A 25323-nucleotide genomic window follows, 5' to 3' on the forward strand; every position below is an offset into this window, starting at 1 on the left:
CATTAGAGCTAACTGTCTGGCTAGGTCTTATTTTCAGGGAAACAGGGTATTTATAGTGAACATGGGTTGGGTCCTGAACATCTATCTCACCCTTCCTTTTTGAGCAGCAATGCAGTTTGGAGAACTGACCTCATTCCAGGAGTGAGCCTAGTCATAGAAGGGTAACAGAGACTGGTTCAGGGACTGGCAGGTGACCCAATTCTGGCCAATGAGACATGAGAAAAGGTTCCTGAAGGTCTCAATGTTCTTGCTCACTCTCAGAGCGCAATGGAAAGCTGGCTTGCTCAGCCCTGCCCTCCCCCTCCCTCGCCCATGGGCCCTGGACAACAAGTGAGTAGGCACAGCCCATGTTGCTGCAGACAGGCAGTTGTCCCACAGGTCTGAGTAGAACCGTCCAGACACATCCTAACTGATGTGTTAGTATACTTAAACACTGATCCTTACAGATATTGAACATACATATTTTTCCTTGCACTTAGGGAACACATACAAAATTACCTCTGCCTTTCCGAGCTGTGCTTTCTTCTACCCAATACACTTTTGGAAGACCTTTAAGAAGTCGAAGAAGGTAAGGAACCACAGAATCTTTGTGCTAAAAATAAATAAATAAAAAATCATATTTACCAAAATAATACATGACTGATATTGGTTTTTTTTTTTTTTTTAGCATAGATTAAGGCCAAAATAAAGCATACCCATGTCCTAATCATCTTAAAGGTAGACGTGAACATGACATCACACCCTTCCTGTTTCCCAGCAGCCTGCACCATAAGTACCTAAGGGAAGGGCTAAACCCTTCCCTTCTGGAGCTAAGTGTCTGGACTGCTTCTGGCCTCCTTGGTGGCCTGGACCCCATGAAGGCCTCTGCCGAAGAAGGTATGTGTGTGTGCACACACTCAAAATTGCCTTCTCTGAGAAGTGTTCAGAGAGCCCCCAAACCCTTCAGTGGACCCCAGGATCAGCTCTCTGGACTGGAGAGAAGCTCATAGCCACAAGCTTCTAAACTTGGAGATGCTTCTGTTGTTCGTGAACCTTGTTTGTTTATTTAATCTTCTGTTTCATGTTTCCTTTGGCTCCTCTCAAATTGAACATTAGACTTTATAGCCATCATTAGTCAATGAAAAAATTACTTCCTTCTAGTTTCCAAACTAGCTAATCAACATATAACTTCATAACCTTCCATGATTGGGTCTTTTGGCTGTTTCCCTATTTATAGATACTCCAGTTAAAATTCAAGTTAAGTGTGCTCCAGAGAAGGATACTACTTGGTGTTCTAAAACACTGAACAAGTATGGGGTGATTTTGAAAACAAGCAAATCCTGTAACACTCCTTCCACTGAAAGGTGGAGTCGTCGAATTCACCTATCCTGGAAGTGGGCTGCCTTAGGGACTTCCTTCTAGAGTATCTAGAGAGTAAGCAGTACATTTGACAGCCTTCCTAGGCTAGGTTAGAGAAGGCAAAGCAGCTTCTGCCTAGTTCTTTCTCAGGATGCTTGCCCTTGGGATTCAGACACTATGGGTTGACACAGTGACATAACTCAGGCCACATGGAGAAGCCATGTACCCAGAGGTGCCCTGGCCAAGAGCCCCAGCTGAGGTCCAGTCCACAACCAGGATCACTCTCTGGACACAAAGTGAAAAAGCCTTCGGGTGATTCCAGGCCTCAGCCTTTGAACCCCCAGGTGACACCTAATGGAGCAAAAAAAAAACCTCTTCTGACCTCTATCTAAATTGCAGGTTCACGAGGAACAAAAAATTGTTGTGTTAAACCACTAAGTTTCAGGATAGTTTGTTATATGCCACAATTGATGACCAAAAAACAGACAACTTTTTTTCCGTGAAAACAAAACAACTTCTCCTCTAAAGGATAAAAAGGAGCTGGCTACAACATATGTCCAGGATCCTAGTATAGCAACAGGCACAAAACTCCAAACGGTCTACATAGTATGGCTCCCTGCAGAGGAAGTAGCCTCGGTGCTCTTTCCTATATAAACTGTTACTGCTTTGGTAGCATGTGGTGAGTGAACTACTTTTGCTACTCTGGCCACCGCTGCTGCCAGGGCAACCCACAGTGTGGACATAAAGGAGGCCAATGTCACAGCCCATCCTGGATGGAGGCAAGAAACATAAATCCCAGGTAAACCAAGAGAAAGCTGATCCCTAGAGCCTGGGGGACTGGCAAAGCATGCAGGGCTCCTCTCCTGGGGTGTGTGAGGCCGGCGGGCTTCCCTGGTAGCACAGGCAGACTATATGGCTCAAGGGACATCAACTACCACCCTAGGCGCCTCCAATCCTTGCCCGGAACCCGAATTACACCAAAGGTGATTTGTACTCATCTCTCTTCCTTGTCACCCGAAAAAGCCTAATATAAGTATCAGGGACTTACAGGTAAACCTATCAAGTAATGTGTTTGCCAAAGATATTTTCAAGCAATACACATTTGAACAGCAGTAGTTTCTTATACAGATTTTTTTTTTTTTAAGTATAGTTTCCATTTTTTTTTTCCCCCAGAATATTTCTTCAGTCCTTAAGGACTTAGCTCCTTACATGGGCTTTGGTGGAGGTCGTGGGGCAGCACCCGCAGGTCTAAATCGAGGTGGGGGTGTTCGGTCCTTTCGGGCGTCAGGAGAACGATTCCTGACTACCTTACTGTGAATGGCACAGCTCACACAGTAATGTAGTTTCACATATAGCTTGGGAAGCACATAGGCGTCGAAGACACTCGCTTTGGAAATGTCCCTAACGGCTGCGGCCTCTACTATGTTTCGAATGACAAATTTCTTAATGGCCTTGTCCTTGGGCACGCATCGGGTACAGTTGGTGCAACGAATAGGCTGCACATGGCCGCGGCCCTTTTTGGCACGACCATTGTTTCTTCTTTTCTTGGTCATCTTGGAAGCGAGGACCCGAGAGAGGGCTTATACAGATTTTTAAAAATTATTTTCCTCCCCTTATTTTCATATTTAAATTTAAACAGGACTTGGCAAATTAGAAAAGTAGGAATGATTTTCTTTCTTGTCATGTATAAATAAATTGGATAATTAAAATTCAGCTTCTACATCTAATTTTGGTTTTTCATGCGGCATTGGTCAGATAACCAATTTAAGTTTCAAAATATTGATCTAAAATTAAAATGCTTATGTCTTTTCCAAATGTATACACAGCTGTAAAAATTCAAATAACGTCTTTATTTCCTAACAGAGCATGATTAAACTTGGAATTAAAAAATGATTCTCGATTTGTAAAGTACAAACTTAAGAGTAAAGTGACTATTGTGGTTTGGTATTTGTGGTTTGGTTATTGTGGTTTGGTTTTTTAAAAACCAAAAAAAAAAAAAATCTTGATAATGATAAAAATAAACAGATAAATAAATAAATAATAGTATATCCAGTGGTCAACCATTTGCTTCAATTAGCCTTGATAAATATTAAAAAAAAAAAAAAAAGCTATACCATTTTTTGGCAGAGCTACAACACTGGTTTTTAAGACATCTTTAAAAGGCAAATTAACATGTACTCTAAAACTTAATTTATATCTATCATAGTTTTGAAAAAGATGACATTATATCAAAATTATCACAAAGATTACTATCATGTTTCCCCGAAAATAAGACCTAGCCGGACAATCAGCTCTAATGCGTCTTTTGGAGCAAAAGTTAATATAAGACCCAGTCTTATTTTACTATAAGACCGGGTCTTATCTAACATAATATAAGACCCGGTCTTATTTTACTATAAGACCGGATCTTATCTACCATAATATAATATATTATATTAACTTTTGCTCCAAAAGACGCATTAGAGCTGACTATCTGGCTAGGTCTTATTTTCGGGGAAACATGGTATCCTTTTAGAAGGAAAAAAATGGTTACTCTGAGTCTGACTGACCAGCATTTTACCTGAGATTGAAAATCAAGCCTATTCTAGCAGGCACACAATTACTTCACAAAAAATTTTAACTAACTTTCCAACAAAAAAACAAAAACAAACAAACACTTTATTTTTTTAACAACATAATTTATTCACATAGTCCAAAAATCAAAATTTCCCAAGAAAGTATACATTAAGAAGTCTCATTCCTACCTGTTCCACCTACCCTGTCTCACCCACTGCTAACCACTTTTAATACGTAGGTTCTATGCATTGTTCTGGCATTGCTTTAGGTAAACATAAGCAGGTACAAATTAAAATTCTAATTATACCCCCCTTTACACTGCAGAAACACTTTTAATTTAGTAAGGACTTACCTGAAGATCAGATTCAATGAGAAAAATGCCCAACGCAATCACTGCATCTCTCCGTCTTTCATCTAACTGGAAGATCCCGTGGAAATCTACTGGGCACATACAAAGCAGCTTTTGGACCTAGAAAACAAGACCAAAAAATAAAACAACCATAGATTAAACAATTATCAACCCACATTCAGAAGAAACCAGCACCATAAAAAGCCATCGGTCTATATAACCAACAAGTCATTTTTTCCAATTAAAAGATCGTAAAAAGGACATCTCCAGCTCCTGAAATAATTTTACACATGCCCCAAACACACACTCTGAGGGACCTGGGCAGCAGGTTCCAATGATGTACACACAGGGGAGATAAAGCACAGTGGTTAATGCCTGCCCTTTGGTGTCAGGACAGCCTGCAGTCCCCACTTCCAGGTGGCGCCCTTATGCAGGTTACCCAAACCTACCTACAAGCGCAATGCCTCCCCTTAGGGGCTCTCTAAAAATCAAATGTGTGTAAAGCACTTAGGACTCCGCACAGAACATAGTAAGTGCTCAATAAACAATATCTATTATTACTGGATATGCCATAATAGTGGCTAGCAGAAAGCAAGCAGACAATAAATCAGCAACTTACTGAACAAAAGAAAAATAATAGGATTATCTTCATAACAAACCAACAGTAAACATCTGTCATAAAAAAAAACTAAAAATCTGCATGCAGCATGACTAGGAAAACAGGAGATTATCAATCTTGAAAATTTCTCCCACAAGAAGCTCTTGAACAGAACATTTAGACGCCTTGCTGTTAGGCTATGGACCCAATGAGCACTCACTCACTGACATTTATATGGTCCTAGTGGGATGTTTTAAAGGCTAAGTATAGAAAATATATCAAAATGTTAATAGTTTTGAGAGGCAGGATGACCAGTGGTTTTATGTTTATTCTTTGCGCTTTTTATACTTGCCAAACTATGTTCTAGGGGAAAATATTACTTATGTAATCAACATCCAGGAAATTAAAATTAAAAAATTATATATACATATGGGGAGAGGGAAAAATCCATGTTTTTTTATTAAATGCTTAGGCAAACGAACATAAATAACAAGAGAGGAACAGAAATGCTACATTCCTGCTCTTCCTCACTGTTTCTCCACAAGGAGAATGCGCTTCACAATCAAAGGGTAAACTAAAATACAAAGAGATCACAGTAAAGTGATCATTTCAGAGGCTCAGGCCACTTTCACCAGAGAACCACATTATCTTGATGGAAAGAGTAAAGTCTCTCAAGAAACATCTATAGAAATCAGAGATCTAAAGAAGGTGGATTTCTATCAGAATGAGTCAATGACATCCAAAGAATGCTGATGAATGAATCCACGTGGAAACAGAGGGAAGAGACTGGGGCTCTGACAAAGTCCATATACTCTGCCCTGTCCTGTGCAATACTTAACACCCTGCTCTAGAATACAAGAAGACATACTGTGACTCAGACCGGGGAGGCGAAGCTAATGTGCTAGAAGACAGAATAGACACTCACAACTCATCAAAACTGGCACAACCTCATTATTAAATATGGAAAAGATGTAACTGTACAAAAAAAGACAACTCATCAGTATTCCCACATGCCACACACATGATGATGCTTACAAGTTTTTTTTAATTAAAGTTTATTGGGGTGACAATGGTTAGTAAAGTTACATAGATTTCGGGTGTACAATTCTGTAATACATGATCTATAAATCACGTTGTATGTTCACCCAGAGTCAGTTCTCTTCCCATCACCATATATTGGATCCCCTTGGCCCTCATCTACCGCCCCCCTCCCATGCTGACAATTTTAAACATCTTTGCTCTCAGTCCCTTTCTACGTCCCTGGAAGATTACTTTGGGGGCAGGTAAGGATTGTGTCTTGTTTTTCTGTTGTATATAAATAAATCTAATCTTGACAATCTTTAGGGGAGTGAAATGCACATGGACTTTGGAGTTAGACCCAGAGTCACAGGGCTCTGGCATGGCTCACGTAGGTGACACGCTGATCCTCAGCTTTCCCATCTATACAGCAGTCCTCATGGAGCTGGATGAGATAATGTGCCCGATACAGAGGCACAATCATTACCTGGACTCAGGACTCACTTCACAGTACATGATAATATGGTCCACGCTACTGCTCTTCAATAACGTCCTTGAAATGGCTTATGTAGGAGTTAATCTAGTCCATACGCCTTTAACTCATTCTATTTACTAGGCACCTATTTCATCAGAGGCACTACCCTGGGTACAGTAGATGCAGAGTAAACCAGGAAGACGGAGCCCCTGCTCTCATTCTAGACCTGAAAACACACACCAGGTGAATATTAGAGGTGAGACAGTGTGAAGACAAACACAAGTTTAAAATAAGAGGCTTCATTCAATTATCCCTGTTGAAAATAAGGGAAGCCGGTTCCCTCTCCTTTTTCTTTGTTCATTTACATTGAAAACTCACCACTGTAAGTACTTTTTCCTTTCTTTGAAACATACAGTAGTCCTTTTGAAGACTACAATGACAATTTGTAGGCTTCATGACCTAGGAATGTCTTGCTCCAGGACTTGGAGGCCGTCTCTTTGGAATGTAAACATCAAGGGAGACTGCACCCCCATCTCCCAGTGTCTATGGGAGGAGGAGCCTAACTTCGGTGGGTTCTTTACTCCAAGTTGCAAACCAACCTCCTGTCATGAAGACAGAAGGAGTTTGTTTTTCCTCTGATGAAAGCCAACTAGCACAGATGGTCACTCCAATTACCAGGTAAATGAACTGTGTGACACATGGTGCTGTCTTACCTGAGGACTAGTGATGGTTTACCTTGCAAACATCTACATGCTGGGTTGTAGCTGCGTAGCTATGTAAAAGGGAGATTTCTTTCTGTCCTTGGAATCTCTTAGCAGACTGCCTGTGATGCATATCACATTCTAGTTTAACACTTGTTCAATAATAGAAGTGTTTTCTTTCTCTATTACCTTTGTGAAGAGGGTTTCTGGATTGGGACATTTTGTCTATATTTCCCCAACAATAGTGCCTGAAGGGCTACTTTCTATGGGGTGATCAGGGAAGGCCTTTTTGAGAAGGTGCCCACTAGATAGGGTTTGATTAAGAAGGAACCAGCCAGGACAAATCAGGAAAGAGCATACAGGCAGAGCTCGCTGGGGCGGCAGCACAGTGGGAAAGGGAGAGCAGGGATGCCCACAAGTCCAAGTGCAGGCAGAGATGACACCACAGGGCCCCACATGCCAGGTCGGGAGCTTGGATTGTACTCTAATAACAACGGGAAGCCAGAGCCGCTGGGGTGCACACAGAGGCCTGAAGGACTTAAGTTTAGAATTGAGGTTCAGAAGAATCCCTCTGGCTGCAGCATGAAGAATGGATTTTGGAGGACGAGGGTAAAAGCAGAGAGATAGGTCAGGAGACCCTGCAGTAGTCCAGGCAGAGATGGTAGGAACAAGACAGAACAGACCAGCTCAGGATGTGTTTCAAAGGAGGAGTTTCAGGACTTGATGGACAGCACGTCGAAGTGAGGGAAAGATTATTTTAGTTGCCTCTTTGCCGCACTAGAAAGTATCTGAAGATGAAGACGGATATCCAGAACATATGAGGTCTAGAAATATTCTATACAAGGAGCAGTTAAAGGAATGTTTAGCCTGGAGACAATCAGTTATAAGTAAACACAAGCGCTGTCCTCACCTATCTGAAGGAATCCAATAACACGATCAACAGCAGCAGCTACCCCACTGTTAATGTTAGTTACTAGTGCATTTATTTGTCTGTCTCCCCACCTACCTGTAAGCTCCTAGAGGGCAAAAATCGTCTCTTATCTTTGAATCCCATCTCCTCCACTGTGGACATGGATGACAAGAGGCATCCAGGCTGCATGCTCTGCCATCTAGTCTTACTTTTTGCTGAGACGTCACTCTGACCAGTATGGCAGGCTCTCTTCTCAATCCTTCCCTATTTGGGGGACTGCTGCCAGTCCATCCTGGCACTTGCCTCAGAGGGAAGAGGCAAACCCCAAGGTTCCCCCTTTATGGCAAGTGTAAGAACTAGATTTCTCTCCACAAGGCAGGCAGGTGTTCTGGGCTGGATTCGGTTTTCTGTTTGCTAGTTGCTTTGTTTCTGAGGTATTGTTACACTAGTATTCAGAAAGGCATAAACATGAGTTCTAGCAATATCCCAGGACAAAAATTCAGCATCACGAACCTTTCTAAACCCTACTGCCCATGCAGCTGTCATGATACCCAGCAGATAGCTGAAGGCAGCACAGGTTTTAGCATCCTCGTTTCCTCTGGACTGCCTGGGCACCTCTATCTCAAATGCCCAGAGGGGCCCTGAGGGGCCATGGATTACTCTGACTTCAGACCTTCCTCCCTCACTGCCACTATTAAAACAGAAATTTCTATTTAAATAGAAATCATTTGTGACAATTTAGAAATTACTCTAGAAGGGGAACAGAGTTTGTTTGCTTGTTTTTTTTTTTTTTTTACTTTCCCACATTTTATGAAAGAAAAAGCAATGATAATAAACGTCTAGAATATAGTCAATTTTCTGGGATTCTTCCCTTGAAAATGTAACATTTGATTTCCAAACACATGCCAGAGTATACATGGTTCCCAATTGTACTAAGTAGGGGAAAGGCTAAAATCCTAAAATGTTCACCTGCCAACTTTCCCCAGTCTGCGGTCTGTCTTTGGATCGGCAATATCCAATGGCTTAATTTTTGTCTGTAGCTCTCTGAGCTCTGTATACGCAGCAATCGCAGAATTTGAGCAGCTTCATTAAGAACTGCATCTCCTGTGTCAAAACCAAGAATAGGCTTGTCTAAAGCAACTGGCAAGCCCTCTTTTGCTTGATTTGCTTCAGCAACTGCATCCTGCGTCAGGGGCTCCTGGACCAAAACGAGAATTGCCTTAAGCATTACCAGGTAATCGTCATGATGCTGAATCTGAAGAAGGTCAGCCAAAGCCACTACACCGGCCTCAAAATCAGGATTATTTACATCCAAATTGACATCCAGATCAATGGCTCTGCATTGTTAGCTGCACGGTCAGCATTTTTTGTATCATCAGGTACCAAGTCCTTGCAGTTTTCAGCAGTATCTCCGTATTCAAGTCTAACAGCTAAACCAAGAAGCTTCTTGTCGATCTTGAAGCTTGAAAGGACAATTCACATCTCTGAGATACTTTTCAAAGAATTTGGGCCAATCCCTGCTGTGGATGTTTCTTAAATTACCTCTGTCTTCAATCTTGCAGTGTCTGATTTTCTGATCTTCAAGCTGAACAATAAAGTTCCCGAATTGTTTCATCTTTGTAGTGGCAGGAAGGAACGCTGTGGTAGTCGAGGTCCATCAGCGTGTGTCGGAACACAGTCTCTACTTCTCGCTCTAGTCCCCGGGGCTTAGGAGACGTGAAGAGGTGCAGGCGGTGCAAGTACCCGCAATGCAAGAGCAAAGCGGGGCACAGAGGTTTAAAATGTGAAGGACAGCTACCAAAAAGAACTACTGAACAACTCAGAGCTCTCCAGAACGATCCAGGAATGCAGGAACTGCATCGTGGCAGGCAGAACAATGCCCCCCACCCCAAAGATGTGTGTGTTCTAATCCCTGGAGCTTGTGGGTATGTGCCCTTCCACAGCAAAAGAAACTGTACAGAAGTGCTTAGGTTAAGGACCTTGGCATGGAGCGGTTATCCCAGATTCTTGGAGTGGGCCCAGTGTAACTGCAAAGGTCCTTAACAGTAGAAGACAGAGGGAGAAGAGGCCAGAGGGATGTGTCCTGAGGGCTTGGCCCAAGGTGCTGGCTTTGAAGGTGGAGGAAGGGCCGTGGACCAGGAATGTGGGAGCCTGGAGAAGCTGTAAGAGACCTGGAGATAGTTCTCCCCTAACATCTCTAGAAGGTAAACAGCCCTGCCATCACCTTGATGCCTGTCCAGTGAGACCGGTATTGGGCTCCTAATCTACAGACTGAAAAACAAGAAATTTGTGTTATTCTAAACCACTAAGTTTGTGGTAATTTGTTATAGCAGTAATAGGAAACTAATGCAATTAGTCAAAGTGTATTAAATGAAACTCAGAACCTGGCCTGCCTATCAAGAAAGATACAAAAATCAGTAAGCAGACGCCAGGCAATATTTATATCCTTCTTTATTTTTTTCTGTCTTTTCCTTAAAGAACATTGTCAACTTCAGAATCAAAAAAATAAAATTAATAGCAGAAACAACTTTGTCATTAATGCACATCTTATTTTTAAAAGGACAATAATATTTATGCTCTTAGAGCTCAGAAAATAAAGGTGTATAATATTTCAATGGATACAACCTGAGTAATCCAGCAACAAAAAGTAACACAAAACTGGAAGAAAATGTGGATCAAATAAGCTACGCAGACATTTTCTACATACAATGGTCCCACAACGTCCTTAATTCCAACATCTTAATATCATAAAACAACTCCTACTTAAATATAACTTCCCGAAGACTCTCAATCTAGAACAGATTTTCTCCTTTTAATGGAGCAAGAGCCGTAGCTATTCCAGCCCTGACAAAGACACCCACGGCTGCACGGTAGAGACCAAATCAGGTTGAAACAAGAGACCTGGGTATGTAAAGCTTAATCTCACAAAGTGGTATCTTAAAAACACTTCATAGCTCTGTGCAAACAAAAACCGAATTTATTAAATTACCTCATTAGCAAAAAAAACCATGGACAAAAATGGAATACGACGTTGAGCTTTTCTTGGTGTCATTTCTCTAAAACAATGCAGGCGGCACACAAGTTCAACGACTACACTGAACAGACGCTCACCTGGCCCCCAGACCTGAGGACCACTAACAAGTCCGGAACATACTCAAGGTCATAGATGGATGTCTGCAGGAGGTCACACAGACTGAACTGCCAGACGTCTACTAGCGGCAGATCTTCACGTGTCATATCCTACCCTGTGGTACTACTATCCTCCCCTAAGGTTAAGCACCTTAGGCGACCGGTTCTTAATAGTCCCTCTGTCTAACTTCTGTCTCTCCCAACTCCAATACCACCCTTCCCGCTCATGTACCTCCAATGGCTCCCCGCTCCAGTGAACACTCTATGCACTCCCAGCTGGCAATGAAAGTTCTCCCTAACTTCCCCTGAACACCCAGGCCCCAAATATAACATTCACTTCTCCCTCCCTGGCCTTCTCCATGGTCTTCACCCATCTGAAACATTTCATTCAACCTACCTCATCTCCCCTATAAAAATTCGACCCATCCTTCCAAGAACATGTCAACTGTCTCCTGCTTCTCCAAGCTTTTCCAGCCAGAGCCCCGCCATGTGATGAGATCTCTCCCATCACACCTCTCAGTAGCCCACCAAGAACTCTGTAGTTCTCTCGAGAGAATTACCATTTTTAGATCTTATTTTAGTGTTACTTGTATACTTCTCTTCTGCTCAATGCAAACCGGACTGTGTCCCCCTCATCACTGTAGTCACTGTACCCTATACGTGGGTCTAAAGGGGTCACAGAGATTTAATGAGATGAGAAGGAAAGAAATGACAGAGAGAGGACCACTAGAACACAGGCTTCCTAATGCAGGGTTTAACTACATTGTGATACTTGTCAAATAATCAGTACCAGGCACGCTCAAAAGGCCCTCAGAAATGGAGACTCTTGTGAGAAAAACAAGGGAAGACTTGAACCCAGAGCCTACAAAAGTTGTCACACATCAGCTAAGGGAGAACGAGCTCTGGTGGGTGCCATTCACCAAATACTGACGGCTAACAGTCATTAAGCATTTACCACATGCCAGGTGCTGGTCTGTGTTATCTCATCTAACCCTCATCACAGCGTATTTGGTTGATAGTATTAACTATCCCCATTATATGGACTGAGAAATTGAGACACAGAAAAGTCAAACTCCCAGTGCAGAATAAAGCTTTGATACTATGATTTTAAAAAAAAATGAAAAGAAAAAATAACATTGAATGATTTTTTTTCAGAATTTTATGACAAACTAACAGGTTGTTTTTAGGGGGGTATAGAGCCTGTCATTGTAAAAGGTCATTAAGTTCAAAACCGGACAGAGCCAGGTTACTCCCATTTACAAAAAGGATCCAAAGGGGCTCTACCCATCACTTTGAGATGTGGACCACAGGGAGGCCACAAAGACAACTTACGCAGACTTTGATAAGAGCTCCTGACAGCACTTTAACCCAACACTATTAAAAGACAGCGACCACAAAGTGAATTTAGACTGTCAAGGTAAGGAAATGCCAAATCAAGAAAAAAATAAGATGCCCTCACAAGTTGCAGATGAGAATCAAACATAACAGTGGGTGTAGGTAGGGCATTTAGGTCAAAATAAAGCTACAATAATAGCATTACAAGCTGCCTAATTAAGCAATTTTTAAAAAGCACACAGCTTTCGTTATCTGAAACCTCTGGGAACAGTCTTTTTGGAGAAACAAAATTCCCTGACAACTAAAGATTAGGCTTTAAGTATTAGTGGTAGTTTTTTGTGTTAAACCATGTTTTAATTGTCTTTCTCAAAGGTACTGCCTCTTAGAGAACTGAACATAAGTTAACATTCCTAAGTGACTCAGAGCTATCAGGAGAAACAAAGGTTACTGTGACATGAGGCACAACACGTTGCTGATGCAGGTGGCATAGCACCTGCTACTCCTACAAGCAGCCCTGGAGGGGGCGTTTCACCACAGATGCTCTTTTGGTCATCTGCAGATGACTGTGACCAATTAACACAGCTTTCTTCCCATTTCAGCACAGGCAGCACTACACACGCTTTACACACAATTGATGAGCCACCTTTTTTATTTTTTATTTTTTTAAAGATTTTGTTGGAGAAGGGGAACAGGACTTTATTGGGGAACAGTGTGTTCTTCCAGGCCTTTCTTCCAAGTCAAGTTGTTGTCCTTTCAATCTTAGTTGTGGAGGGTGCCGTTCAGCTTCAAGTTGTTGTCCTTTCAGTCTTAGTTGTGGAGGGCACAGCTCAGCTCCAGGTCCAGTTGCCGTTCCTAGTTGCAGGGGGTGCAGCCCACCATCCCATGCGGGAGTCGAACTGGCAACCTTGTGGTTGAGAGGAAGCACTCCAACCAACTGAGCCATCCGGGAGCTCAGCGGCAGCACAGCTCAAGGGGCCGTGTTCAATCTTAGTTGCAGGGGGCGCTGCCCACCATCCCTTGCGGGACTCGAGGAATTGAACTGGCAACCTTGTGGTTGAGAGCTCACTGGCTCATGTGGGAATTGAACCGGCAGCCTTCAGAGTTAGGAGCATGGAGCTCTAACCACCTGAGCTACCGGGCCGGCCCGATGAGCCACCATTCTTGAGAGCTGCTCATGTGCATGGCAGAGCACAATATGTACAATGCTCTGTGATTCCTGGCACATCATTTCAACAGGAAATACTCCAGTGATCAGGGGAGCTGCACAGAGTCAGAAGATTCTAATGTTTAGTCCAGCTCTGCCACTTCTTAACTAAGTGAACCTAAATAAGTGACAAAACCTACCTGAACATCTCTGCCTTTGCATTTCCTTCTGTCAAATGTGGACAAAACACAGTGTGTGTATGTACAGAAACATGGAATCTTGCTTGCGCTTTAAAACTATGGCAATATTGGCAAATCATTGCCCTCAAGCCTCAATTTTCACATGTATAAAAGGATGAGCAGAACGATTTTTTGCAATGTCTGCTCCAGCAATAAAATTCTGTGACCCAAGAACTTCCACCCATAGCCATGAGGGATAACAGGACCTGGATTGAACTTCCTGCCATAAAACAACTAGAAAAATGGACAAATATATGAAACCACTGGTTTCATACAATGGACATGGAGCAAAGGACAGGGATACCTGAGAGAGGAAACAAAGTGAGCTCTACGACTGCCCTCATTTTCTGCCAGAAGATACATCCCGGACCACAAAACAAGGAAGGGCATCCAAAGGTGGTCATGCTGGTCTCACTAAGTTGAGGAAACAGACATGGGAGTGTAGAAGTCTAACAGAGCTGGAAATTCTGAAGAGGAAAGAGTTCAGCAGGAAAAAAAAGCTCCAGAAATCTGCAACAGAATTCCTGAGTCTTCGACATATATGAAGACACACAAGTACAGGGTGATATTCCATAAAGTGGGGCCAAGAACAACCAGGGAATTGTGAGATTAATGGTTCCCAGAGTTTACGCAGAACTGCAAGGAGTTTGAGTTACTCCCAGCCAGAGTGGAAAGCCCTCAAAGCATTCAGTAGAGATCTCAGAAAAGCCACACCTTAGTAGTGGTGCAAAAGGTATTTTAGACCTGCCCTAACAACGTTTAAAAATGAGCTTTGCAACAATGCAGAAAAATCATTTGAAAAAATTCAACACCCTTCATGATAAAAACACTCAAAGTAAGAACAGAAAGGCACTTCCTCAACCTAATAAAGATCATCTAGAAAAACCCACAACTTATATCATACTCAATGGTAAAAACTAAAAGCTGCCCCCCTAAGATCAGGAACAAGGCAAGGATGTCCAGTCTCATCACTTACATTCAACATTGTACTGCAGGTTCTAACTCAATTAGGCAAGGAAGTTAAATAAAAGGCATCCAGATTAGAAAGGAAAAAAAAAAAACTATACTGGCAGATAATATTATATTATATATACAAAAACCTAAGGAATCCACTAAAGAAATATTAGAATAAACAAGTTCAAAAAAGTTGCAGGATACAAGATCAACATACAAAAATCAATTATAATTCTAATTTCAGTTTACAGATTTCTGGAGATGGATGGTGGTAATGGTAATAAAACATTAGGAATATATTTAATAGCTCTGAACTGTATGCTTAAAATGGTTAAAATGGCAAGTTTTGTGTTATGTTCACTGTACCACAAAAAAAAGTTGGGGGAAAAACCAATCGTATTTCTATACAGTAGCAATGAACAAACTGAAAATGATATTAAGAAAACTATTCCATGATGAATTTTATGTTATATAAATTTATCTCAAAAAGAATTCCATTTACAATAGCACCAAAAAAATTAAAATATTTAGTAATAAACTTAACAAAATAAGTGCAAAACTTACTCTCTAAAAACTACAAGACACAGTTGAGAGAAAAAAAAGACCTACATAGACAGAAAGATATTCCATGTTCATGAATAAGAAAGAATACTTAATATTGTTAAGACTGCACTGTATTCCAAATTGACCTACAGATTCAACACAACCCCCATCAAAATCCAAGGTAACTTCTTTGCATAAATTGACATGCTAACCCTAAAATTCGCATAGATATTCAAGGGACCCAGAATAGCCAAAACAATGCTGAAAAAAAAGAACAGAGTTGGAGGACTCACTCTTTCCAATTTTAAAACTTACTACAAAGCAAGCTACAGTAATCAAGAGAGTGTATCAGGTTAAGAATAGACCAATGGAATAGAAGTGACAGTCCAAAAATAAACCCTCGTATTTAGAGCCAACTGATGTTTAACAAGGGTACCAGGAACATTCAATGGGGAAAGAAGTTTTTCCAAGAGTGGTACAGAAACAACTGGATATTCACATGCAAAAGAATGAAGTTGTATCCCTACCTCACACCATATACAAAAATTAATTCAAAATGAATGAAAAACTTAAATATAAGAGCTAAACTATAAAACTTCTAACAGAAAGCCAGATGTAAATCTTTGTGACCTTGGGATTAGGCAATGGTTTCTTAGAGATGACAACAAAAGTATGAGCAACAAAAAATAAAATCAACATCATCAAAACTAAAAATTGTTCTTCAAAGAACGCCATGAAAAAGTGAAGCCACCCCACAGAATGGGAGAAATATTTGCAAATAATATATCTGATAAGAGAATTGTACATAAAATATATCGATCAAGATGAACTGGGACTTTAAGGAAACTGATAACACCAGGGGATCTATGGGAAGAACTGGGTTCATGGACATTCATGAGACCACCAAGTTGAACTCTATGGTCCTAATTTTTCATAAAACTATGGTTCTAACTTTCTGCCTTCCTGCCTTCAATACCCTCCATCTTAGCACACAAGCCAGAATGTGCACATGGCTTACTGGGTGGTCTTCACATGCTGGTGCTGGGTTGCAGCCCTTTTTTCTTTCTCTTTTTCCTCAATGAATCCTTTTTGGTGACAGAATATCTAGTTGGTATTATTGTCCAGTCGACAAAACTATTACAACTTATTAATAGAAAGACAACCCAATTTTAAAATGGGCAAAAGATCTGAATAGATATTTATCCAAAGAAGATATACAAATGGCCAATAAACACATAAAAAAGAGTGGTTATTCTAGGATATACAGGATGGCTCAACATCATTATCCATCTGGGAAATGCAGACATAAAGAACAATGAAATACTACTTCACACCCACTTGAAAACATTATGCTACGTGAAAGAAGTCAGTCACAAAGGACCACATATTGTATGATTTCATTGATAGGAAATGTCCAGAATAGGCAAATCTACAGAGACAGAAGTAAATTAGTGGTTACCTAGAGATAGGGATTGGGAGGGATAGTTGGGGCGGAGGGAATAACAACTCTAGGGATGCAGGGTTTCTTTGGGGGGGGTAATAAAAATGCTCTAAAATTGATGATAGTGCTGGATGTGCAACTTTGTGACTATATTAAAACAGTGAATTATACATTTTAAATGGGTGAATTTTATGATATGTGAGTTAAAGGTGTGAGTTTTGATCATACCTTTGTGATCAAAAGATATGGTGAATGTTTAAATTTTAAACATTTGTTACAGTAAAAGACACATTGCCATTAATCTCCCTCTAAATATTCCCCCTCGCTCCAAACACACTTATCCCATCGTTCATGCCTCTTTCTAAAGCAGTTCTAGAAGTTCTCTTTTGTGAGTGTCTTTAGTTGTGCTGTTGTGGCTGCCTCAATGCCCTGAATCGATGCAAAACATTTATCTTTCATGGTTATTTTGACTTTTGGGGAAGAGCCAGAAGTCACATGGTGCCAGATCCGGTGAATAAGGTGGATGAGGACACACTGTCATGTTTTTATTTGACAGAAATTGCTGTATCAGAAGCGATGTGTGACATGAAGCGTTGTCATGATGGAGGATGAAGACACTCATGAAAGAGGCCTTCCAGAACTGCTTCAGAAAGTGGCGAGAACGAGGGGATAAGTATGTTTGAAGTGAGGGGGAGTATTCTGAGGGGGATTAATGACAATGTGTCTTTTACTGTAATAAATTCTTTAAAATTTAAACATTCACCGTATTTTTCGATCACATCTCGTATCTTAAGTAAAGCTCTTTTAAAAAAAAAAAACTAGCCCCATAAGATCAAATTGAACCACAGGTAACTTAACTGCCAACCAGAACAAAGTCCAACATTCCCTAAAGGAAGACAAAATCTAAACACTCAGCAACATAAAATCCCCAATCAAAGATTACCAGAGAAGCCAAGAAGCAGGAAAATACAACACAAAACCCAGAGAAAAATACATCAATAGATGCCGTGCAGAAAAAAGTTCACATGGCAAGCCTGAGGCTGCTATCTTTAGAAGGCCCAGCTTACACGGCCCGTCCTTGGAGAGAGTCTGGGAACTTGGCACTTTAACTGTTCCCTCCATTCTCTAATTTATAAGGGTAGTTCACCATGCCTCAACTATACAAACAACGTGATTTATGCTGAAAACTTGCATCTGGGAGTCTGGAATTTCAATAGCTGCTAGGCATAGGGTACCTACATGACCACCCACCAATAAAATCCTTGAGCGCTAAGTTTCTAATTGGCTTCCCTGGGCAGAAATATTGTAGACGTTAATGCATTTTTTTGTTGTTAAGGAAAAGAGCACACCTGATGGAAAAGAGCACAAAGAAGCCAGTGCATGGGTTTCTCCAGACTCTGTCTTTTTCCCTTGCTGATCCTACCAAGTATTCTTTCACTGTAATAAACTTTAACCACAAGTAACTAGATGCTAATTCCCATGCTTCCTTCCAGTGAATCACTGAATGTGTGGGTGATCTTGGAGACCCCTGAAAAAGAACCAGAACCAGAAAACAACAGAGATGATGGAATTAGCAGGCAAGGACATTAAAACAGCCATTAAACTATGTTCACATGTTTTAAGGAAAACACGAATGAGAGTGAGAAGAGAAATGAAAGATATAAAAACAAAATCAAATGGAACTTCTGGCGATGAAAATACAGTATCTCAAATACATTTTTTAAAAAGCACTGGCTTGGATTACCAACAAATTAGAGACTGCAGAAGAAAAGGTTGGTGACCTTTAAAACATGGCTACAAAAACTAGATAAAATGAAGCACAGAAAAAAAAGGATGAGGAGAAAATGATCGGAAATATAACATGTGGGAGAACATGTAACATACATGTAATCAGACTCCAGGGGAAAAAGGGGGGAGAGGAACAGATAAAAATGTTCTAAGAAATAATGGCAAAAAATTTTCCAAATTTAATAAAACTATATGCCCAAAGATCCAAAAATCTCAATGAACTCCATGTAGGACAAATAAAAAGAAAACCACACCAAGGCACATCATAATTAAATTCTCAAAAGCCAATAATAAAAAGGAGAAAATCTTAGAAATATCCAGAGGGGGGAAAAACACGATAGATACAAAGAAACATGGATAAGATTGACCGTGGTCTTCTAGTTAGAAGCTATGAAAACCCCAAAGAAAATGAAATGATATCTTTTAAGTGCTAAAATAAAAACCTAGAATTATATAGTCAGCAAAAATGAAACTGAAAAAAAAAATCACACTTGCAGATTTGCACTATAAGAAACGTTAAATGATACCAGGTGTAAACATGAATCTACATAAAGAAATAAAGGAAACTGAAAACTGTGAATATGTGAATGTTTTTCATATTTTTATGATTATCTCGTAAATATTAGGTTGGTGCAAAAACAACTGCAGTTTTTCCAATTATTTTTAACCTTTTAAACCCCAATTACTTTTACACCAACCTACTATAACAATGTACGCGTATTGTGGAGTTTATAACACAGAGAAGTAAAAAATCTATGAGGACAACCACACAAAAGATGGGGTAAAATGGAATTACAATTGTAAGGTTATTATAAGTAAAGTGACACAATGTTATTTGAAGGTAAACTATGATAAATTAAAGAGATGCCTATTTCAACCCTAGAAAAATCACTTTTAGAGTCAATGGAATTGTAACAGCTACATTCTGTGCCAGAGGGGTAGTTGATTGGGGGTGGGGGGGTTATCATTTTGTGAGGGGTGTAAATGTCTAACTGTTAAATTGCTTTGTACACCTGAAACTAAAAACAACAAAAATAACGAAAAGACAAAAGAAAGAGCACTAATAAGCCAATAGCGGAGATAAAACGGAACACTAAAAAAAATGTTCAATGAATCTAAAAGGCAAGAAAAGTCCCTTTCCTTAGCTGCCAGTAAGGTGCTCCATCCTTCGAGGAAGCTCAGTCTGCATGGGGGTGAGGCCCTCACTTCATCTGGCGACCAGCCCCCGGCTGGGCAGCACTTGTCTGCACCATGGCCACCTAGCAGCTCTCCTGCATCTGCTCAGGCCCTCAGCCCACACCACAAGGAGGTGACTGTGATGGAGGAGAAGATCAACGCCCTCATTAAAGCTGCTGGTGTAAAAGTTGAGCCTTTCTGGCCAGGCTTGTTTGCAAAGGCTCTGGCCAATGTCAACATCGGGAGCCTCATCTGCAATGTAGGGGCTGGTGGACGTGCCCCAGCAGCTGGTGCTGCCCCAGCAGGAGGGCCTGCCCCCTCCACAGCTGCTGCCCCAGCTGAGAAGAAAGTGGAAGCAAAGAAAGAAGAATCCGAGGCGTCTGATGATGACATGGGCTTTGTGGTCTTTTTGACTAAACCTCTTTTGTAACATGTTCATTAAAAAGCCGAACTCTGCAAAATAATAATAATAATAATAATAATAATAATAATAATAATAATAATAAAGAAGGCAAGAAAAGAAAAAGATGAGACAAACAGAGAACACATCAAGATAGCAGATTTAAATCCAACCACACTAATCATTTCATTACATGTAAAAGGTCTGAACACTCCAACTGAAAAGGAGCATGCTACATGCTGTCTACAAGAAAATCATTTTAAATGTAAAGGCACAGGCTAAAAGTAAAAGGATGGGAAAAGACATACTATGTAAACACCATTAACAAGAAAACTAGTGTGGCTATCTATGCTCATGTCAAAGTAGATTTCAGAACAAGGAACATTACTGTTCATCATAATAAAGAGGTTAATTGACGACGACGACATACTTGTAAGTGGGTACGCTCCCAAGCACAAAGTCAAATTACATGAAGCAAAAACTAACAGAGCTCACAGGAGAAATCAACAGATCCACAATTACGCTTGGCAACGTCAACACTCCTCTCTCAGTAATCGAGAGAACAGACGGAAAATCGATAAGGATACTGCAGACCTGAAAACCTACTTGACCATACCGATATCTACAGGAAACTCCACCTCACCAAAGCAGAATACACATTCTTTTCACAATTGGAAAGTTCACCAAGAGATGCCTTACATGTGCTGTGTCACAAGACAAGTCTCAATACATTGAAAACAACTGAAATCAACAGAATGAAATCAGAAATCAACAACAGAAAAATATCTATAAATCTCCCCAATTTTTGAAAACTGAACACACTTTTACATACCTCTGAATCAAATAAGAAATCATAAGGGAAATAAGAAAAAATATTTTGAATATAATAAAAAAGAAAACACATCTTACAAAATTTGTGGGATGTTGCTAAAGCAGCACTTGGAGGAAAATTTGTATCTCTAAATGCTTATATTAGAGAAGAAAATTCAAATTCCTATGATCGTACAATTATATAATTGTTATAAGTCCCTCCAAAAGATCTAACAGACTATTTTCCTAAGTGAGAAAAGACTTCTAGAAAAACAATACTGAACATTCATACTAAAAAAAACAAAAACAAACAAACAAAAAACCATTCATACTAAATGTAATTTTCACAAATCTATTTAAAGTGATCTTAAAATATTTCCATCTATATGCTAATCACAATTGATCTTTTTATTTTACTTATTAATATTTTAAATTCTTCACCAATCCCCTAAAGGCTATTAAACTATTAAGACGCTTTTAGAATAAAGTTGAAAATCATTTCTATGACCTGCCTTGATGATCAAGTCCTGCCCCCCTGCCTACCTATTTTGGTGCCCGTCCTAACTCCCTAAGCTGCAACCACTACAGCCTTTTTTAAGGTCTTCAACTGAGTCAAAACTTTTCCTACTTCTGGGCCTTTGCACAAGCTGTACCCTCTGCTAGGATTATTCTTTTCTACACACTTAATTAGCTAACTTCTATTCATCTTTTAGCTGTGTTTAAAGTCTTCCCTGATATCTATATAAATAATGATCCCAGGGTGGCCAGTTGGCTCAACTGGTTAGAGCGCAGGACTCATAACACCAGGACTTATAACACCAAGGTCGCTGGTTTGATTCCCACATGGCCCAGTGAGCCGCACCTTCCACAACGAAGTTGAAAAACGACGACTTGACTTGGAGCTGAGCTTCGCCCTCCACAACTAGACTGAAAACAATTTGACTTGGAGCTGATGGGTCCTGGAAAAACACACTGTTCCCCAATATTCCCCAGTTAAAAAAAGAAAAAGAAAAATCATGACCCCATTTTATCTCTCCTCAAACCATTTACCTTTTTTTAATTGACATAAAATTCACTGATACCATTTACTTTTGTTTCATGGCACTTGTTACCATTTTAAATTATATCTACTTATAATTTGTTTAATGCTTGTTTGTCTGTCTGTCTCTCTTCATGATAACCTACATGACAGCAAGACCACGTCTCTTTATGCATTCCTCTAATGGGCCCCTCCAAGACCTAGCACGGTACCTGACACATAGCAAGCACTCAGACTATATGAATGAATGAATGCATGTCACCATCTTTCGCTTTCATAATGGTAGATAGCCTTAACTGTCCTAAACCCAGACTTCCAGACCAGCTCTAAACACAGAAACATTCAGGAAAAGAGAATGGCTTCAGCAGCAGAAATAGAGCCTCTCAGAACTCAATACATAAATGCAAGTGAAAACCGAGGATTTTTGCCTCAAGGCTGGATTTAGGTGTCAATTTATCACACAAATGAAAGTAGCGTTCTGGCTGGCTTGGCAATATTCAAAAGAGACCAAGCTTTTTTCCAAAATGCCAAGTTACATGAGAGAAGCAAATACAAAAACAAATAACTAAATAAATAAGTCATCAGGAATATAAGATGCACAGATAAATTTCAGCAATTAAAATCAACAATGGGAATAGCTAGCAGCTGGTGAAAGGGAGTGGAAGCAATCACATCTCCACTGGATACAAACTGCAAACACAGACAGCAGAAAAGAGAAATGTGCGGTAAGGAGTCAGAAATAGAACATTTCTGCCTTCTGGGGGAGTAAACAGCTAGCGACGCATCAATTCTGAGACTCCCTATGGGCATGGATATAAACAATGCAGCCATAATAACCTTCCTGACGCACACCACGTAGGCCCTGAAACATTCAAGGGCTCTCCCCTATCTCCTCAGTTAAATCCAAACAGAGTCTGGGACTACATATGAGGTCACTTGCTTTCTTCTCCAGTCTCATCTCCACTCTTCCCTTTAGTAAATATACTGTTTCTGGGGCGGTGGGTTAGCTCAGTCGGTTAGAGCGCGGTGCTCTTAACAACAAGGTTGCCGGTTCGATCCCCACATGGGCCAGTGAGCTGCGCCTTCCACAACTACAATAGATTGAAACAACTACTTGACTTGGAGCTGCTGGGTCCTGGAAAAACACTTAAAATAAATAAAAGTGAAAAGAAATCACTAAATAGACTGTTTCTGCTGACCCCTACTACCTGGTGTCACTCATCCTCCATGCTTTGACCTTCGTTGACTTTCGCCAACCACTCCTAGCATTTACAAATCACTTTCAAGCCTTCCCTACTTAAAAATCTCAGGAGAAAGTAACCTCCCAGCAAGTGCCCACATTTTTTCACTCTCTTAAAGCACGTTTCCCTTTTTCATTTCTATTACATTTTTCACATACCTGTCAAGAACCATGGAGAAATGGTTTGGGGCCCAAAGAAAAAAATATCTTCCCCTCCCACTCCCACCCCAGCAAAACAGCTAATATCTGCCCAGGGGATTTTTATTGAAAAGCTACATAGTCCACCACAGGCTCTTTCTGGACAGACAGCTGGCCAGCCCTGCACTATTGTGGCTGCTACTTATTTATAAATTAGTTGAGGACAGGGATTGTGTGCACATCTGGTAGACTATAGAAAATAAGCTACGTGCCTCCCAGAGTAGGCACAGCTGGGAGTCAATATTCAAGCAACAGGACTGCAAGTATGAAGAGTTTCCACAGAGCAGAAAACAAGAACACAGCAGTAGCACACACCATCACTTCTGCCTTATAGGGGTTTTGGTTGTTTAATTCATAATTTAATATAGCCCACCATGGTCAAATACCATCATCCTGGGATCAAAAGAATAAGGCACCTTTTTATGCTTACTGAGTTAGCAGGAAAAATAAATAAAATCCAGCACTGGCGTAGCAATAAATGCACAAGGCATCTTGCTGATACTGTCATAACTAAGTGAAAAACACAATTGGGCAGTAAATATCAAAATCCATCTACAATTTAACACAAGGATGTAATTCAGAAGACGACAAAATGCTAGGTGTGCAAACATGCTGTGTTACAAGGGAAAAACGAGAAAGTTTACACAGAGAAATGCTTAGGTAAATTTTGGTCTATCAATAAAAAATGGCATGCAGCCATTAAAATAATAAAATACGAGCTATTTTTGAAAAAGGCAATAAAGTAAGTACAGCTATATATGGTTAAACATGAAAAAGGAGCGCTAAAAAATGAAAGTGCTGATGGGCTAATGTTATATCAGTTGAATTGTTTCCCCCCAAAATTCACATATTGAAGTCTTATCCCCCCAGTACCTCAAAATGTGACCTGTACTTGGACACAGAGTCTTTAAAAAGGTAATTAAGTTAAAATGAGATCATTAGGGTGGGCCAGTCCGATCAATCTGACTGGTGTTCTTACATGTTGCCCCCAAAATAAGATCTAGCCGGACAATCAGCTCTAATGCATCTTTTGGAGCAAAAATTAATATAAAACCCGGTGTTATGTTATGTTATATTAGACTGGGTCTTATACTAATTTTTGCTCCAAAAGATGCATTAGAGCTGATTGTCAGGCTATGTCTTATTTTCGGGGAAACATGGTAAGAAAAAATTAGAACACAGACAGGCACAGAGGGGAGACTGTGAAGACACAGGGAAAAGACAATCATCTACAAAGAGAGAGGTTTCAAAAGAAACCAACACTGCTGATACCTTCCTCTTGGATTTCTAACCTCCAGAATTGTGAGAAAATAAATTTCTGTTGTTTAAGCCACTGTGGTACTTTGTGTTACGGCCGCCCTAGCAAAGGAATACAGTTAATATGGCATGATTATAGGTAAAGATTTTCTTCTTCCAATTTCTTCTTAAAATATTTTCGAGTTGATTTAATAGCAATGGTTCTAGCAACATGATACCCTCTGCCGACACTCATTTTCTTTTTCCTCTCACTCTATAGATGGTTCTTTCTAACATGGCCTCACAAAGGAAAGGGAGCAAAGATAAGAAATTTTCAGCTTCATGATGCTGAAAAAGTGCCAGTACCATTGTTTTCACTCCGTGCAGATCACTCTAAATAACAGGCTGGATAACCAGGAACTCCACAAAGCCCACTGCCCTCAGCATCTGGCCACGCATTCCTCCAATTACAGATTAAGAGCTGCCAGCTCCTCTTCTGTAGTACGTCTGTCCACAAGAGAGGGTCCGATCTGTCCCTAATGCTGCAGTACTGTTTAAACATTAGATCGATAGTTAGCTAAAATACCTCGAGATTCTGGCATTCTAATTGAAGAAAAGGGAAAGGATATGTCAGGACATGGGAAAGGACTCTGACCGAAGCCTCCTGAGGCTGAGAAGAGGAATGGAAGGGTAAGAAATGCCTACTC

The 25323-nt window shown here is 40.4% G+C and overlaps 2 protein-coding genes and 1 pseudogene across 4 annotated transcripts in view; all 3 read right to left on the reverse strand.

Moving 5' to 3' along the window:
• Positions 1-25323, reverse strand: part of PI4KA (phosphatidylinositol 4-kinase alpha) — a 115518-nt gene that overhangs the window by 87900 nt on the left and 2295 nt on the right. For both annotated transcript variants that reach the window (XR_013992550.1, XM_081037906.1), the window contains exons 2-3: positions 4247-4363; positions 499-592 (exon numbers count right to left, since the gene is read on the reverse strand). Coding sequence is in view for 1 of the 2 variants with exons in the window: in XM_081037906.1 (XP_080894032.1) it covers positions 499-592; positions 4247-4363 (211 nt within the window). In the remaining variant the exon portion in view is untranslated. The remainder of the gene's footprint in view (positions 1-498; positions 593-4246; positions 4364-25323) is intronic.
• LOC308492594 (small ribosomal subunit protein eS26-like) lies at positions 2501-2891 on the reverse strand (the record flags this gene model as incomplete). Its single annotated transcript, XM_081037776.1, has 1 exon — positions 2501-2891. One exon carries the CDS (start codon positions 2889-2891, stop codon positions 2544-2546), a length of 348 nt encoding a protein of 115 aa, XP_080893902.1. The 3' UTR covers positions 2501-2543.
• Positions 8910-11181, reverse strand: LOC308492604 (RNA transcription, translation and transport factor protein-like; annotated as a pseudogene). The gene is made up of 2 exons: positions 11056-11181; positions 8910-9650 (listed from the first exon to the last, which is right to left on the reverse strand). The product of its transcript is annotated as an RNA transcription, translation and transport factor protein-like (transcript).

The sequence above is a fragment of the Rhinolophus hipposideros genome (genome assembly GCF_964194185.1).
Source record: "Rhinolophus hipposideros genome assembly, chromosome: 24".
NCBI classification, from domain to species: Eukaryota; Metazoa; Chordata; class Mammalia; order Chiroptera; family Rhinolophidae; genus Rhinolophus; species Rhinolophus hipposideros.